Consider the following 15,885-nt stretch of genomic DNA (forward strand, 5'->3'; position numbering starts at 1 on the left):
TAACCTGCCCTGGGTACAGTCTGAATCAGACCACTGTAACCTGCCCTGGGTACAGTCTGAATCAGACCACTGTAACCTGCCCTGGGTACAGTCTGAATCAGACCACTGTAACCTGCCCTGGGTACAGTCTGAATCAGACCACTGTAACCTGCCCTGGGTACAGTCTGAACCAGACCACTGTAACCTGCCCTGGGTACAGTCTGAACCAGACCACGGTAACCTGCCCTGGGTACAGTCTGAACCAGACCACGGTAACCTGCCCTGGGTACAGTCTGAACCAGACCACGGTAACCTGCCCTGGGTACAGTCTGAACCAGACCACTGTAACCTGCCCTGGGTACAGTCTGAACCAGACCACTGTAACCTGCCCTGGGTACAGTCTGAACCAGACCACTGTAACCTGCCCTGGGTACAGTCTGAATCAGACCACTAATCTGCCCTGGGTACAGTCAATCAGACCACTAATCTGCCCTGGGTACAGTCTGACCACTGTAACCTGCCCTGGGTACAGTCTGAATCAGACCCCTAATCTGCCCTGGGTACAGTCTGAACCAGACCACTGAACTTTCCAAAGGAAAGCAGACCCAGACAGTCTTTTTTATCTCCCTCAGGATGGAAAGTTACAATGCATTCAAAGAACAGACAGAGGGAGGGAGGGATGGAAAGAGAGTGGGGGAGGGATGGAGAGAGTGAGGGAGGGATGGAGAGAGTGAGGGAGGGATGGAGAGAGGGAGGGTCCAGATTGGTCAGTGCTGATGAAAGCAGCAGGCTGAGGGAGGGATGGAGAGAGGGAGGGAGGGATGGAAAGAGGGAGGGAGGGTCCAGATTGGTCAGTGCTGATGAAAGCAGCAGGCTGAGGGAGGGATGGAGAGAGGGAGGGATGGAAAGAGGGATGGAGAGAGGGAGGGAGGGATGGAAAGAGGGAGGGAGGGATGGAAGAGGGAGGGAGGGATGGAGAGAGGGAGTGAGGGATGGAGAGAGGGAGGGAGGGTCCAGGTTGGTCAGTGCTGAGGAAAGCAGCAGGCTGAGGGAAGGATGGAGAGAGGGAGGGAGGGATGGAAAGAGGGATGGAGGGATGGAGAGAGGGAGGGAGGGATGGAGAGAGGGATGGAGAGAGGGAGGGAGGGAGGGATGGAGGGAGGGAGGGATGGAGGGAGGGATGGAGGGAGGGAGGGAGGGAGGGAGGGAGGGAGGGAGGGAGGGAGGGAGGGAGGGAGGGAGGGTCCAGGTTGGTCAGGTTGGTCAGTGCTGATGAAAGCAGCAGGCTGAGGGAGGGATGGAGAGAGGGAGGGAGGGATGGAGAGAGGGAGGGAGGGATGGAGAGAGGGAGGGAGGGTCCAGGTTGGTCAGTGCTGAGGAAAGCAGCAGGCTGAGGGAAGGATGAAGGCATCTGGACAAAGATTAAGGGCTCTCTCTTGCGCTCCCTTTCTCTCTCTGGTTGCTAAGGGACTTTGAGGCTGAGTCGGGGTCACTTCACCTTGGAGGATCGCAGACAGCCGTCACTATGGTTACCACATTGGAACCCCCTCCATGTCCCCCCAAACCCACCTGTCGCCTCCATGCCTCCCTCAATTTTTTGGAAATGGGGCCATACTGTTCTAGCCGACCCTTCATCCACTGTTCCAATTCCACCACCATCTCTCTCACATGCCAGGAGAGTGTCTGTTGAGACAGAAACCTCCCCAGGCCACATTTAACAGAAAAGTAGACTAGCTGTACTGCAGTGCTGGATATGGGAACCAGGTGTGTGTTCCCAACAGCTACGGAGGCAGAGATATAGAGGAAGCCATGAAAGAAATACAAGTCCCTTTAAAACAGGGGTGAAGCCTGCTACCGACACGGTGTTAAAATCGTGAAGCCTGCTACTGACACAGTGTTAAAACAGGGGTGAAGCCTGCTACAGACACGGTGTTAATACAGTGGTGAAGCCTGCTACTGACACAGTGTTAATACAGTGGTGAAGCCTGCTACTGACACGGTGTTAATACAGTGGTGAAGCCTGCTACTGACACAGTGTTAAAACAGGGGTGAAGCCTGCTACTGACAGTGTTAAAATCGTGAAGCCTGCTACTGACAGTGTTATAACAGTGAAGCCTGCTACTGACAGTGTTATAACAGTGGTGAAGCCTGCTACTGACAGTGTTATAACAGTGAAGCCTGCTACTGACAGTGTTATAACAGTGGTGAAGCCTGCTACTGACAGTGTTATAACAGTGGTGAAGCCTGCTACTGACAGTGTTATAACAGTGGTGAAGCCTGCTACTGACAGTGTTATAACAGTGGTGAAGTCTGCTACTGACAGTGTTATAACAGTGGTGAAGCCTGCTACCGACACGGTGTTATAACAGTAGTGAAGCCTGCTATTGACATAGTGTTAAAACAGTGGTGAAGCCTGCTACTGACAGTGTTATAACAGTGGTGAAGCCTGCTACTGACACGGTGTTATAACAGGGGTGAAGCCTGCTACAGACACGGTGTTAATACAGTGGTGAAGCCTGCTACTGACACAGTGTTAATACAGTGGTGAAGCCTGCTACTGACACGGTGTTAATACAGTGGTGAAGCCTGCTACTGACACAGTGTTAATACAGTGGTGAAGCCTGCTACTGACACGGTGTTAATACAGTGGTGAAGCCTGCTACTGACACAGTGTTAAAACAGGGGTGAAGCCTGCTACTGACAGTGTTAAAATCGTGAAGCCTGCTACTGACAGTGTTATAACAGTGAAGCCTGCTACTGACAGTGTTATAACAGTGGTGAAGCCTGCTACTGACAGTGTTATAACAGTGAAGCCTGCTACTGACAGTGTTATAACAGTGGTGAAGCCTGCTACTGACAGTGTTATAACAGTGGTGAAGCCTGCTACTGACAGTGTTATAACAGTGGTGAAGCCTGCTACTGACAGTGTTATAACAGTGGTGAAGTCTGCTACTGACAGTGTTATAACAGTGGTGAAGCCTGCTACCGACACGGTGTTATAACAGTAGTGAAGCCTGCTATTGACATAGTGTTAAAACAGTGGTGAAGCCTGCTACTGACAGTGTTATAACAGTGGTGAAGCCTGCTACTGACACGGTGTTATAACAGGGGTGAAGCCTGCTACAGACACGGTGTTAATACAGTGGTGAAGCCTGCTACTGACACAGTGTTAATACAGTGGTGAAGCCTGCTACTGACACGGTGTTAATACAGTGGTGAAGCCTGCTACTGACACAGTGTTAAAACAGGGGTGAAGCCTGCTACTGACAGTGTTAAAATCGTGAAGCCTGCTACTGACAGTGTTATAACAGTGGTGAAGCCTGCTACTGACAGTGTTATAACAGTGGTGAAGCCTGCTACTGACAGTGTTATAACAGTGAAGCCTGCTACTGACAGTGTTATAACAGTGAAGCCTGCTACTGACAGTGTTATAACAGTGGTGAAGCCTGCTACTGACAGTGTTATAACAGTGGTGAAGCCTGCTACTGACAGTGTTATAACAGTGGTGAAGCCTGCTACTGACAGTGTTATAACAGTGGTGAAGTCTGCTACTGACAGTGTTATAACAGTGGTGAAGCCTGCTACCGACACGGTGTTATAACAGTAGTGAAGCCTGCTATTGACATAGTGTTAAAACAGTGGTGAAGCCTGCTACTGACAGTGTTATAACAGTGGTGAAGCCTGCTACTGACACGGTGTTATAACAGTGGTGAAGCCTGCTACTGACACGGTGTTATAACAGGGGTGAAGCCTGCTACTGACTGTGTTAAAACAGTAGTGAAGCCTGCTACTGACACGGTGTTAAAACAGTAGTGAAGCCTGCTACTGACACGGTGTTATAACACTGGTGAAGCCTGCTACTGACAGTGTTATAACAGTGGTGAAGCCTGCTATTGACACGGTGTTATAACACTGGTGAAGCCTGCTACTGACACGGTGTTATTTTACAGTTTGACTGCTACAGACACGGTGTTATTTTACAGTTTGACTGCTACAGACACGGTGTTATTTTACAGTTTGACCGCTACAGACACGGTGTTATTTTACAGTTTGACTGCTACAGACACGGTGTTATTTTACAGTTTGACCGCTACAGACACGGTGTTATTTTACTGATTGACTGCTCGTCATACAGTGGCTTGAAGTTTTGTACCACTGGGTTTCTGATGTTTGTTGTATTGGCTTGTCTGAGCTTAGAGCTGTGGTTCTATCCATGTTGCTTTTCAGTAATATCACTTAGAGCTGTGGTTCTATCCATGTTGCTTTTCAGTAATATCACTTAGAGCTGTGGTTCTATCCATGTTGCTTTTCAGTAATATCACTTAGAGCTGTGGTTCTATCCATGTTGCTTTTCAGTAATATCACTTAGAGCTGTGGTTCTATCCATGTTGCTTTTCAGTAATATCACTTAGAGCTGTGGTTCTATCCATGTTGCTTTTCAGTAATATCACTTAGAGCTGTGGTTCTATCCATGTTGCTTTTCAGTAATATCACTTAGAGCTGTGGTTCTATACATGTTGCTTTTCAGTAATATCACTTAGAGCTGTGGTTCTATCCATGTTGCTTTTCAGTAATATCACTTAGAGCTGTGGTTCTATCCATGTTGCTTTTCAGTAATATCACTTAGAGCTGTGGTTCTATCCATGTTGCTTTTCAGTAATATCACTTAGGAGCTGTGGTTCTATCCATGATATCCTCATGAAGGCTGAGAAACATTAACATGCCATAACCATATAATTGGAAAACAGGGCAATAGAAAGATTTGCATTGCGTACTGTACACAGGAGACCATGGAAAAGGTTGTGGGAAACAAAATATTTTTGATTTAAAAAAAAATAATAATTCTACTACACATAAAAACTTAATGGCTCAACACAACAAAAAAACAAAAAACCATTGGAAAATAGAACATGAACCAGATGTGTTCCTTGCAGCAAAATACAGCTACATGCACCGTATACATTAAAAGGGGCAATCGGCTATTTAAACAATAACAAAGCCAAATCCTGCCACTGTTTCTGTAAAAAGATGAGAGATTGGGCTGGAAAAAATGTCAAACACTACACTAATTCATAGAGCTATGGATGCAAGAACTGACTATCCACAATATCAACATTATATACTGAACAAAAATAAAACACAATATGTAACAATTTCAAAGATTTTAGTGAGTTACAGTTCATATAAGGAAATCAGTCAATAGAAATAAACTCATTAGGCCCTACTCTATGGATTTTATATGACTTGGCAGGGGTGCAGCAATGGGTGGGCCTATGCATTCCCAGGCCCACCCTGGCTGGGGAGCCAGGCCCAGCCAATCAGAATTTGTTTTTCCCCACAAAAATAGTCTTCAGTTTCATCAGCTGTCCAGGTGGTTAGTCTCAGATGATCCCGCAGGTGAAGAAGCCAGATGTGGAGGTCCTGGGCTGGCGTGGTTACATGTGGTCTGTGGATGTGGAGGTCCTGGGTTGGCGTGGTTACACGTGGTCTGTGGATGTGGAGGTCCTGGGCTGGAGTGGTTACACGTGGTCTGTGGATGTGGAGGTCCTGGGCTGGCGTGGTTACACGTGGTCTGTGGATGTGGAGGTCCTGGGCTGGCGTGGTTACACGTAGTCTGTGGATGTGGAGGTCCTGGGCTGGAGTGGTTACACGTGGTCTGTGGATGTGGAGGTCCTGGGCTGGAGTGGTTACACGTGGTCTGTGGATGTGGAGGTCCTGGCTGGAGTGGTTACACGTGGTCTGTGGATGTGGAGGTCCTGGGTTGGAGTGGTTACACGTGGTCTGTGGATGTGGAGGTCCTGGGCTGGAGTGGTTACACGTGGTCTGTGGATGTGGAGGTCCTGGGTTGGAGTGGTTACACGTGGTCTGTGGATGTGGAGGTCCTGGGCTGGAGTGGTTACATGTGGTCTGTGGATGCGGAGGTCTTGGGCTGGCGTGGTTACATGTGGTCTGCGGTTGTGAGGACGGATGGACGTACTGCCAAGTTGTCTAAAACGATGTTGGAGGCAGCATTCAATTCTCTGGCAACAGCTCTGGTGGACATGTCTGCATTCAGCATGCCAATTGGACTATTCCCTCAAAACGTGAGAGATCTGTGGCATTGTGTTGGGTGACAAAATTGCACATTTTAGAGTGGTCTTTTCTTGTCCCCAGCACAAGGTGCTCCTGTGTAATGAACATGCTGCTTGATATGCCACATCTGTCAGGTGGATGGAATATCTTGGCAAAGGAGAAATGCTCACTAACAGGGATGTAAACACATTTGTGCCCAACATTTGAGGTAAAATAGTATTTTTTGTGCGTATGGAAAGTTTTGGGGATTTTTTATTTCAGCTCATGAAAGGTTGGACCAACACTACATATTGCATTTATATTTTTGTTCAGTATAGTTGTATATTTTGAGCTGTGCTCCTAAAAAAGTGTGCAAACGTCTTGTAGAATCTACACCCACAGCTTGCATTCTCCAGATATATATTTTTTTAATGCAGTGGTTTGATGCTTTGAAATGCGATCATTTGAGTGACCTGTGAAGGAATATTTTGTATTTGTGCATTTCTAATAACCAATTCGACTGGGTTCATGCAAGTGACTGATTGATTGTGCCTGGGAGGAATCCTCACCATCAGTATAAGCAATTTGGAAGTATGCCCAGAACATTGTTTTGAGAATGGAAAGGGATATCTCAGTTTCAAGGTCTCAGCGTGGAGAAAAGAGGCCTCTCGTGAGGTATTTGTCAGTCACATGCATGAACCAAAAGTTAATGATGAATAAATATAAATCATGCAAATATAACTTGTCTGTGTAAGCAGTATATGAGAGAACTAACGGGACTGCCCCGGCAGAGCTTCCGACCGACTTGTACTATGGTGCATTAAGTTTGTTGGAACCACTCCAGCTTGCTGATAATTAATTTAATATTGACTTCAGGTGTCCCTGGTGGTAATTTCAACAACAGACCATTCAAAAGTTCCAACATAGAAAAATGGATAAGAGAAAACCATAGCCGTAGGTAATAAATACTCTTCACATGAAAAGAGTAATACTATTGCCATGTGTTTTTCATTGAGGCCATATTGCATACAGACATAGATATAAGGTTGTCATGACATTGCAATGGTAGCTCATGTTAAGATATGTGAAACAGTCCTCGGAATCTGAAGGCCAACAGATCTGCTGGGGTCCAAGCCGCCCACAGAATATGAAGGCCAACAGATCTGCTGGGGTCCAAGCTGCCCACAGAATATGAAGGCCACCAGATCTGCTGGGGTCCAAGCCGCCCACAGAACCTGAAGGCCAACAGATCTGCTGCAGAACCTGGGCCAACAGATCTGCTGCCCACAGAACCTGAAGGCCAACAGATCTGCTGGGGTCCAAGCTGCCCACAGAACCTGAAGGCCAACAGATCTGCTGGGGTCCAAGCTGCCCACAGAACCTGAAGGCCAACAGATCTGCTGGGGTCCAAGCTGCCCACAGAACCTGAAGGCCAACAGATCTGCTGGGGTCCAAGCTGCCCACAGAACCTGAAGGCCAACAGATCTGCTGGGGTTCAAGCTGCCCACAGAATCCTGGGGTCCAAGGCCCACAGAACCAGACAGATCTGCTGGGGGCCAAGCTGCCCACAGAACCTGAAGGCCAACAGATCTGCTGGGGTCCAAGCTGCCCACAGAACCTGAAGGCCAACAGACCTGCTGGGGTCCAACTCAGATCTGCTGGGGTCCAAGCTGCCCACAGAACAGACAGATCTGCTGGGGTCCAAGCTGCCCACAGAACCTGAAGGCCAACAGATCTGCTGGGGTCCAAGCTGCCCACAGAACCTGAAGGCCAACAGATCTGCTGGGGTCCAAGCTGCCCACAGAACCTGAAGGCCAACAACAGATCTGAACCTGGGGCCAACAAAGCTGCCCGCAGAACCTGAAGGCCAACAAATCTGACCTGCTGGGGTCCAATCTGCCCACAGAACCTGAAGGCCAACAGACCTGCTGGGGGCCAAGCTGCCCACAGAACCTGAAGGCCAACAGATCTGCTGGGGTCCAAGCTGCCCACAGAACCTGAAGGCCAACAGACCTGCGGGGGCCAAGCTGCCCACAGAACCTGAAGGCCAACAGATCTGCTGGGGTCCAAGCTGCCCACAGAACCTGAAGGCCAACAGACCCAAGCTGCCCACAGAACCTGAAGGCCAAAGCTGCCCACAGAACCTGAAGGCCAACAGATCTGCTGGGGTCCAAGCTGCCCACAGAACCTGAAGGCCAACAGATCTGCTGGGGTCCAAGCTGCCCAGATCTGCTGGGGTCCAAGCTGCCCACAGAAGGCCAACAGATCTGCTGGGGTCCAAGCTGCCCACAGAAAGGCCAACAGATCTGCTGGGGTCCAAGCTGCCCACAGAACCTGATTTAGGCCAACAGATCTGCTGATATCTCCAAGTGCTGCCCCTAAAATGAAGGCCAACAGATCTGCTGGGGAAAAACTCCCAAGGCTGCCCAAGAACCTGAGAGGAACAGATCTGCTGGGTGGTCCTTCTGGCTGTTGCACCCAGTGTTTAACAGTTAACAAATGTTCAAATGTTCATAAATGACCAGCATACAATATTAGGCAGAACAGTTGAAATTGTAACTCACTTATATGGACTGGGGACAGCAAGGAGTCATTGTTATTGGGGCATGGTTAGGGCTCAGGTCTCAGCAGCATGGCCAAAAATCAAAAATCTTTCATTATACATTCACTAGTTTCTCTTCATCTGCTTAAATTAGCCAAATACACTGAGTGAACAAAACATTAGGAACACCTGCTTTTTCCATGACAGACTGACCAGGTGAAAGTTGGGATCCCTTATTGATGTCAGTGTAGATGAAGGGGAGGAGACAGGTTAAGGTATGATTTTTAGACCTTAAGACAATTGAGACATGGATTGTGTGTGTGTGTGTGTGCCATTCCAAGGGTGAATGGGCAAGACAAAATATATAAGTACCTTTGAACTGGGTATGGTAATAGGTGCCAGGTGCACCATTTACAGTGTGTCAAGAACTGCAATGCTGCTGGGGATTTCTCGCTCAACAGTTTCCCGTGTGTATAAAGAATGGTCCACCACCCAATGGACATCCAGCCAACGGCAGGCCAGTGGTCGAAAAACAGGTAATTTATGAAAGAGGACAGAGGCGACTGACAATACTTTTACAGTTAGTCAACTGAGAGTCCAGTACAACATTGGTGTCCAAAGACCCATAAAATAATGCGCAACTTGTCGTCCCTTGACATGAATGGGGTACGGCAGCCAATGACCTTAGAGAGTTCCACTTCTTTCAGCATACAAAAAAAAGAAACTGTAGTTGAAGGAACAAAAACACTGGAGAATTGGAAAACATTGCCTGGGCTGATGAATCCCGGTTCCTGCTGTTTCACGCTGATGAGAAGACTTAGAGAATAGAGAAAACCACGAGTACATGCATCCATCATGCAGCGTCTCAACATTGCAGGCTGGTGGTGGTGGTGTGATGGTATGTTTCCATGGCACACATTGGGCCTCTTGATGAAAGTGGAGCAATATTTTGAATTCCACAGGATGTCTAAAACATCATTGCCAATCAGGTGCATCCTTTCATGGCAGCAGTGTATCCATCTGCAAATATATATATATATTTTTTAGCAGGATAATGCCCCATGCCACAAGGCTAGGATTGTCCAGGAATGGTTCCACGAACATGACAGTGAAATCAGTTTACGGCAGGGTCCTGCCCAGACACCAGATCTCAGTCCAATTGAGCATCTGTGGGGATGAGATGGAACGAGCTATTTGGAGTGGAGATCCACTACCAGTCATCTTGACAACTCGTGGGAAGCATTGGAGTCAACATGGACCAGCATCCCTATGGAACGCTTGCGACACCTTGTAGAGTCCCATGCTCCGACGAATTAAGGCTGTTCTGAGGGCAAAAGGGGGTGCAACTCAATATTAGGAAGATTTTCAGATATCAAACATCTGTACAGATATCCTATCTTTCCATTCAAAATCTCTCTCTCGAACCGCCAGGTCTGGTTAGACCGCACGTACACGCACCCTAGGTTACTTGACAAAGTAACTATTATTATATTACCCAAATGTTTAAAAAGTAACGCGTTACATTACTAGTTACTCAACAAACAAAAAAGCAATCTAATTACGTAAGGTGTTACTTTTGTAAAGACCCTAGCGGGCATATCAAAGTTTTGTGGCGTTTCGGGCGGCCATTGCAAGGTTCTTGAGCGAGAATCGAACTTGGCATCCTAAGGGCAACAGACAGACGGATTCCCACCACTCCGGAGCTCTAATCAGTCTTATCAATGACAGGTTGGTTACAGTAGGAATGTAGAACCTTCACAGCTCAAAGACACCTACCAAGAGAGAGTCTCTCAAAACAAGCCGGACTTCATATTTACCTCATCAGCAGGAGTGCATACGAGGCTGAGCTCTGAGGGTGAGGTTGTTTTTTTTTTCTTCAGCAGCTGTGAGACGACACAAGCTTGTTGAACTACTCTTGTTTTCTATGGCACGCGTGTGGGGAGGGGGGTTTGGGGGACGGGGGTGAGGTTGATGCTCGCAATAATATTTATCTTTACTAGAAGACGGCTGGGAGTCTAAAAAAAAACATTTTGTGACATGTGCTTTACATTTTCCTCCACAAACATATCGTACTTAACTCAAATGTAGCGGGAGAGCTGCTGTGCCTGGCGGGCGTCCATGTTAACGTACGCTGTCATCCCCCTGGCGGAGGAGATCCTCTCTTGGCCAATCACTAATGCCGGGGATCTAAACACAGTCCTCTAGTCCAATGAGCTGGAATCATTTCAAGCGGAGATCTGCAGTTGCTACATTCATTTTTTTGGAGTTAATTAAAAAAAAAATACACCTATTGATTCTTGAAGGATATAATTTATAAAATGCCTCGTAAACTTAGTTAAACTGTCGTACCCCATCAGAACCCCCAAAATATAAGCTTGTTTTATTCCAATGTTTGTAAACAAAGTAAATGTAAACAGACACTATTATAGCCTCAAAACATGGTTCAAACTATAATTTAGATATCATGGATGGTGAGGCCTTGCATCCATAGCTCTGTCTATGAATTTGAGAGTGGTTTCTCCATCAGCTTTTTACAGAAACAGTGGGGGGGGGGAGAAATGCTGTGTTATCGTTTCAACTTCTGATTGCCCCATTAAATCATCCCTTTTGTATAGAGTGGAGCGGCGGCCTCTCCATCTCTTTGACGTCTAGAACAGAGAGTGAGACAGAGACTGTCTAGATTGTCTACAGTACAGTAGACCACAGTGAATGTTCACTAAGTTTCTATTGTACAGGGTTCATAATCTGGACACTAGTTTCTATTGTACAGGGTTCATATTCTGGACACTAGTTTCTATTGTACAGGGTTCATATTCTGGACACTAGTTTCTATTGTACAGGGTTCATATTCTGGACACTAGTTTCTATTGTACAGGGTTCATATTCTGGACACTAGTTTCTATTGTACAGGGTTCATATTCTGGACACTAGTTTCTATTGTACAGGGTTCATATTCTGGACACTAGTTTCTATTGTACAGTGTTCATATTCTGGACACTAGTTTCTATTGTACAGTGTTCATATTCTGGACACTAGTTTCTATTGTACAGTGTTCATATTCTGGACACTAGTTTCTATTGTACAGGGTTCATATTCTGGACACTAGTTTCTATTGTACAGGGTTCATATTCTGGACACTAGTTTCTATTGTACAGGGTTCATATTCTGGACACTAGTTTCTATTGTACAGGGTTCATATTCTGGACACTAGTTTTATTTGTACAGTACAGTTAGTGTCCTGGACACTAGTTGTATTTGTACAGTACAGTTCGTGTCCTGGACACTAGTTTCCTTTGTACAGTACAGTTAGTGTCCTGGACACTAGTTTTATTTGTACAGTACAGTGTTAGTGTTCTGGACAATGGTTTTATTTGTACAGTACAGTGTTAGTGTTCTGGACACAAAGGGAGATGAATATTGATTTAGAAACCTGGTTGTGTGGGGTTAGATTACTTCTCAGACCACTTTGTCATCCGTACTGGGTCATGGGCCAAATCCTTCTGCCCAGGACACACTACTGTCATCACTTCTGAAAAGCCAAACAATGGTCCTATACTACCCTAATAAAGGACTTGGAGGTGAAGACCTCATAGTCCATAGTGCTTCTACACATGCATTGCTTGCTGTTTGGGGTTTTAGGCTGGGTTTCTGTACAGCACTTTGAGATATCAGCTGATGTACGAAGGGCTATATAAATACATTTGATTTGATTTGATTTAGTGATCAGTTCAAGGTGGTAAGAATTTCAATGAAACTGTCACTTACATTTACATTTACATTTAAGTCATTTAGCAGACGCTCTTATCCAGAGCGACTTACAAATTGGTGCGTTCACCTTAAGACATCCAGTGGAACAGCCACTTTACAATAGTGCATCTAAATCTTTTAAGGGGGGTGAGAAGGATTACTTTATCCTATCCTAGGCACTTGTACTGCAGACCTTCAAATAGTAACATAGGCTTCAGTAGTTCAGACCCCACATGCTTTTTGTTACGGGCTTTTCAGTTTAAGACAAAAAATAAACCTAATCCTGCCACACTCAAAGTAAATCCAATGTTATCAATGAAAACAATTTCCAGCAGTTTTATTAGCCCTAATATTTACTAGCCTAATTAAAAATGTCTGGAGGTCGGGTTAACGTGTTGATATAATTACAAAAAAAGTCTGAGCGAGCAGACTGCCGACCACCGAAAAATTCAGGTCGCAAAAAAACAGACTGTCTCCAAAACGAAACGATCCGTAAGATTCCATCTTGGGACTCCCCCTGTCAGTCCCAGCAGTGCATGTCTTTCACAGTTGAGCTCCAGGAGCCGGCTCCGGCTTTAAATCAAGCCCCCGTCAGAAGTTCTGCGCTTCCGGGGCCACGCTTGGTCGCGCTCCCTCAAGGCAGACTCTGTATCTACAATATATGCCTGAAGAACTCATTAGAGTCACTGGAGGAATGAGCTCCCCTGTCATGATGCACAGCTCTCCCACCCCCCGCCTGTGTGTGTGTGTGTGTGTGTGTGTGTGTGTGTGTGTGTGTGTGTGCGTGCGAAAGGTATGTTTGTGGGGGAGAAGGGGGGGCAGACTCATCTTTTTTATTTCACCTTTATTTAACCAGGTAGGCTAGTTGAGAACAAGTTGTCATTTACAACTGCAACCTGGCCAAGATAGAGCAAAGCAGTGTGAACAGACAACAACACAGAGTTACACATGGAGTAAACAATAAACAAGTCAATAACACAGTAGAAAAAAATAAAGAGTTTATATACATTGTGTGCAAAAGGAATTTGACTTACTTGAAGTTGTCGTCCTCTACGAACTTCTGAAGCTCCTCGATATAGCGCACGGACATTAAATACTTCTGAACATGGGGGAGGGTCACCAGGTGATCTGTGAAGGGGGAAAGTGGTGTGGGGGAGGGAGAGAGGGTAGCAGGAAGGCCAAAAACAGACAGTAAGACAAGAGAGAGCAAGAGAGAGACAGACGGTGAGAGAGAGAGAGAGAAACGGTTTGGAACACTTCATTGTCTTCCTCTTAATGTGGTTTGTTGAGCTACATTTACTGCAACACGGACAGCAGTGTCTCCTCCTAACCCCTCCCGTCGGCAACAGTCTCCTCCTAACCCCTCCCGTCGGCAACAGTCTCCTCCTAACCCCTCCCGTCGGCAACAGTCTCCTCCTAACCCCTCCCGTCGGCAACAGTCTCCTAACCCCCCTAAGTCTCCCCCTCCCGTCGGCAACAGTCTCCTCCTAACCCCTCCCGTCGGCAACAGTCTCCTCCTAACCCCTCCCGTCGGCAACAGTCTCCTCCTAACCCCTCCCGTCGGCAACAGTCTCCTCCTAACCCCTCCCTTCGGCAACAGTCCCCCGTCGGCAACAGCCTCCTCCTAACCCCTCCCCGTCGGCAACAGCCTCCTCCTAACCCCTCCCGTCGGCAACAGCCTCCTCCTAACCCCTCCCGTCGGCAACAGCCTCCTCCTAACCCCTCCCGTCGGCAACAGTCTCCTCCTAACCCCTCCCGTCGGCAACAGTCTCCTCCTAACCCCTCCCGTCGGCAACAGTCTCCTCCTAACCCCTCCCGTCGGCAACAGTCTCCTCCTAACCCCTCCCGTCGGCAACAGTCTCCTCCTAACCCCTCCCGTCGGCAACAGTCTCCTCCTAATTCCTCTAATCAGCAGCACTCTACTTCTAACGCAAATGAACATCTGAGAAGTCTGGGTAATCCTTCCCCCGTTCTCTCTTCAAAGTCTGGTCCGAGTGAAGCAAATGGCTAGCGCCTAGCCGGCAGTACGTGAGAGACATGACGTGTAAGCTCTGGGGCGAACACCGGGCGGTTTGGTTGTTGCATCTTAATGCTGTTACCAGCTGTCGTAGGGGGTTAAGGTTGTACATGTGTGCATTTTGGCCCCATGCGGTTGCCATTTTGTTCGGGCCCTGGGGAAGTTCTCAGAACCTCGCTGGCATTGGTCTTGCCGCTCATCTCTGTGTGCGTCGATGAGGGATTTACTTTATTTAAACCAACTCCGCTAACAATGATGCCATGGCAGCGAGGCCAACTACAACTGGAATTAATAAACCTCTCCTTCGTTTTCACTGTGCTTGTTCTTTACTCTGCACAACGTTTCATATATCCTGTAGAAGTCTTACGCCAGGCCAGGATTTGATGGGCTTTCATAAACATTATTGCAACACTTCAGGGTTCATGAGTCTTGTTTCAGTAGAAGAGACATCTTGGATCTGAGATCTGTTCCACAGTTCCAATGTAGAAATGAGCAGTAAACATTTGCCTGCTCTTGCCAGTGTTGTCTAACTAAAAGTATCTTCAAACAACTTAAAGATGATGTACATACAAGGACAGTAGGACTACCATCATACAGGCCTGAGGGAACATTCATATCATTTAACACTCGAACCCGCCTGGCCTTTCTCTCTATCAGTGCCCTCTAGAGAATGTTGAGAAAGTTGTCGGGCGTTTCTTTAGCATATGCATCAGATATCAATTACATAGAGTCAACGATATGTTTTGTATAATTCTACAGAAAGTCACAGAAAAAGCGTAGGCCTAAATAGCCTAGTTTCGTTTCTATTACAATAAAAACATTACAGTGTAATCCGTTTGATCAACTTTATTTGTAGATTTGATTAGTAAGAGTTATAGTACAGCTTCTTTTGACAAATTAGAAACTAAAAAGATAATATAACCAGACAGGTGTGCAGGTGAAATTATTTCCAGTATTCCTAAAGAGAAGCACCAGTGCATGAACAACTGTAAATGATGAATTGCATAAATAAATATTTGTGGAAATATATTCATGATAAAGATATAAAAAGTAATTTGTTGATTGTGTCAGACACTATTGTGCCATTATACCCAGTGCCTTTATGAATGAATCAAATCTAGTCTTTCTTTACGCTTTTTGGGTCCACAGTCAGCACACATCTTTGGCGCTTTATGTGAGCAAACCCCACAAACAAATTGGTTGTACTGCACACAGTTTTCATGAATTTTGAGAGTTATTTAACAAAGGTAAGTGTTATAGAAACTGCAGAAGCTCTTTCCGCTACTATATAGAAATCTAAATATTTTACTTTGACGGAGGATTAGATAAAGTGATGCTCCTTTTCTCTTCATCTGTCAATTACAAGATGCGCCCATCTCTTCATGTACAATTTGACAACTGCTAAGGCCTAATATTGTCACTCATCATATTATTGTCAATTTAATCTTGCCTATAGGCTCACTCTTATTATGTGTGAAGTTCGTTTTGGTATAGTTAGGGTGTAGTTCGTCATCCATGTGTCATTCATGCAGTGGGCTGTCATTGTTTG

The 15,885-nt window shown here is 46.4% G+C and overlaps 1 protein-coding gene across 2 annotated transcripts in view; it reads right to left on the minus strand.

The window, feature by feature from the left end:
• LOC115117730 (ras-specific guanine nucleotide-releasing factor RalGPS1-like) overlaps positions 1-15,885 on the minus strand; it is a 311,343-nt gene that overhangs the window by 40,379 nt on the left and 255,079 nt on the right. For both annotated transcript variants that reach the window (XM_065017198.1, XM_065017197.1), the window contains exon 10: positions 13,354-13,447. In XM_065017198.1, the coding sequence (XP_064873270.1) occupies positions 13,354-13,447 (94 nt within the window). The remainder of the gene's footprint in view (positions 1-13,353; positions 13,448-15,885) is intronic.

Source organism: Oncorhynchus nerka, linkage group LG4 (assembly GCF_034236695.1).
Source record: "Oncorhynchus nerka isolate Pitt River linkage group LG4, Oner_Uvic_2.0, whole genome shotgun sequence".
NCBI lineage: Eukaryota > Metazoa > Chordata > Actinopteri > Salmoniformes > Salmonidae > Oncorhynchus > Oncorhynchus nerka.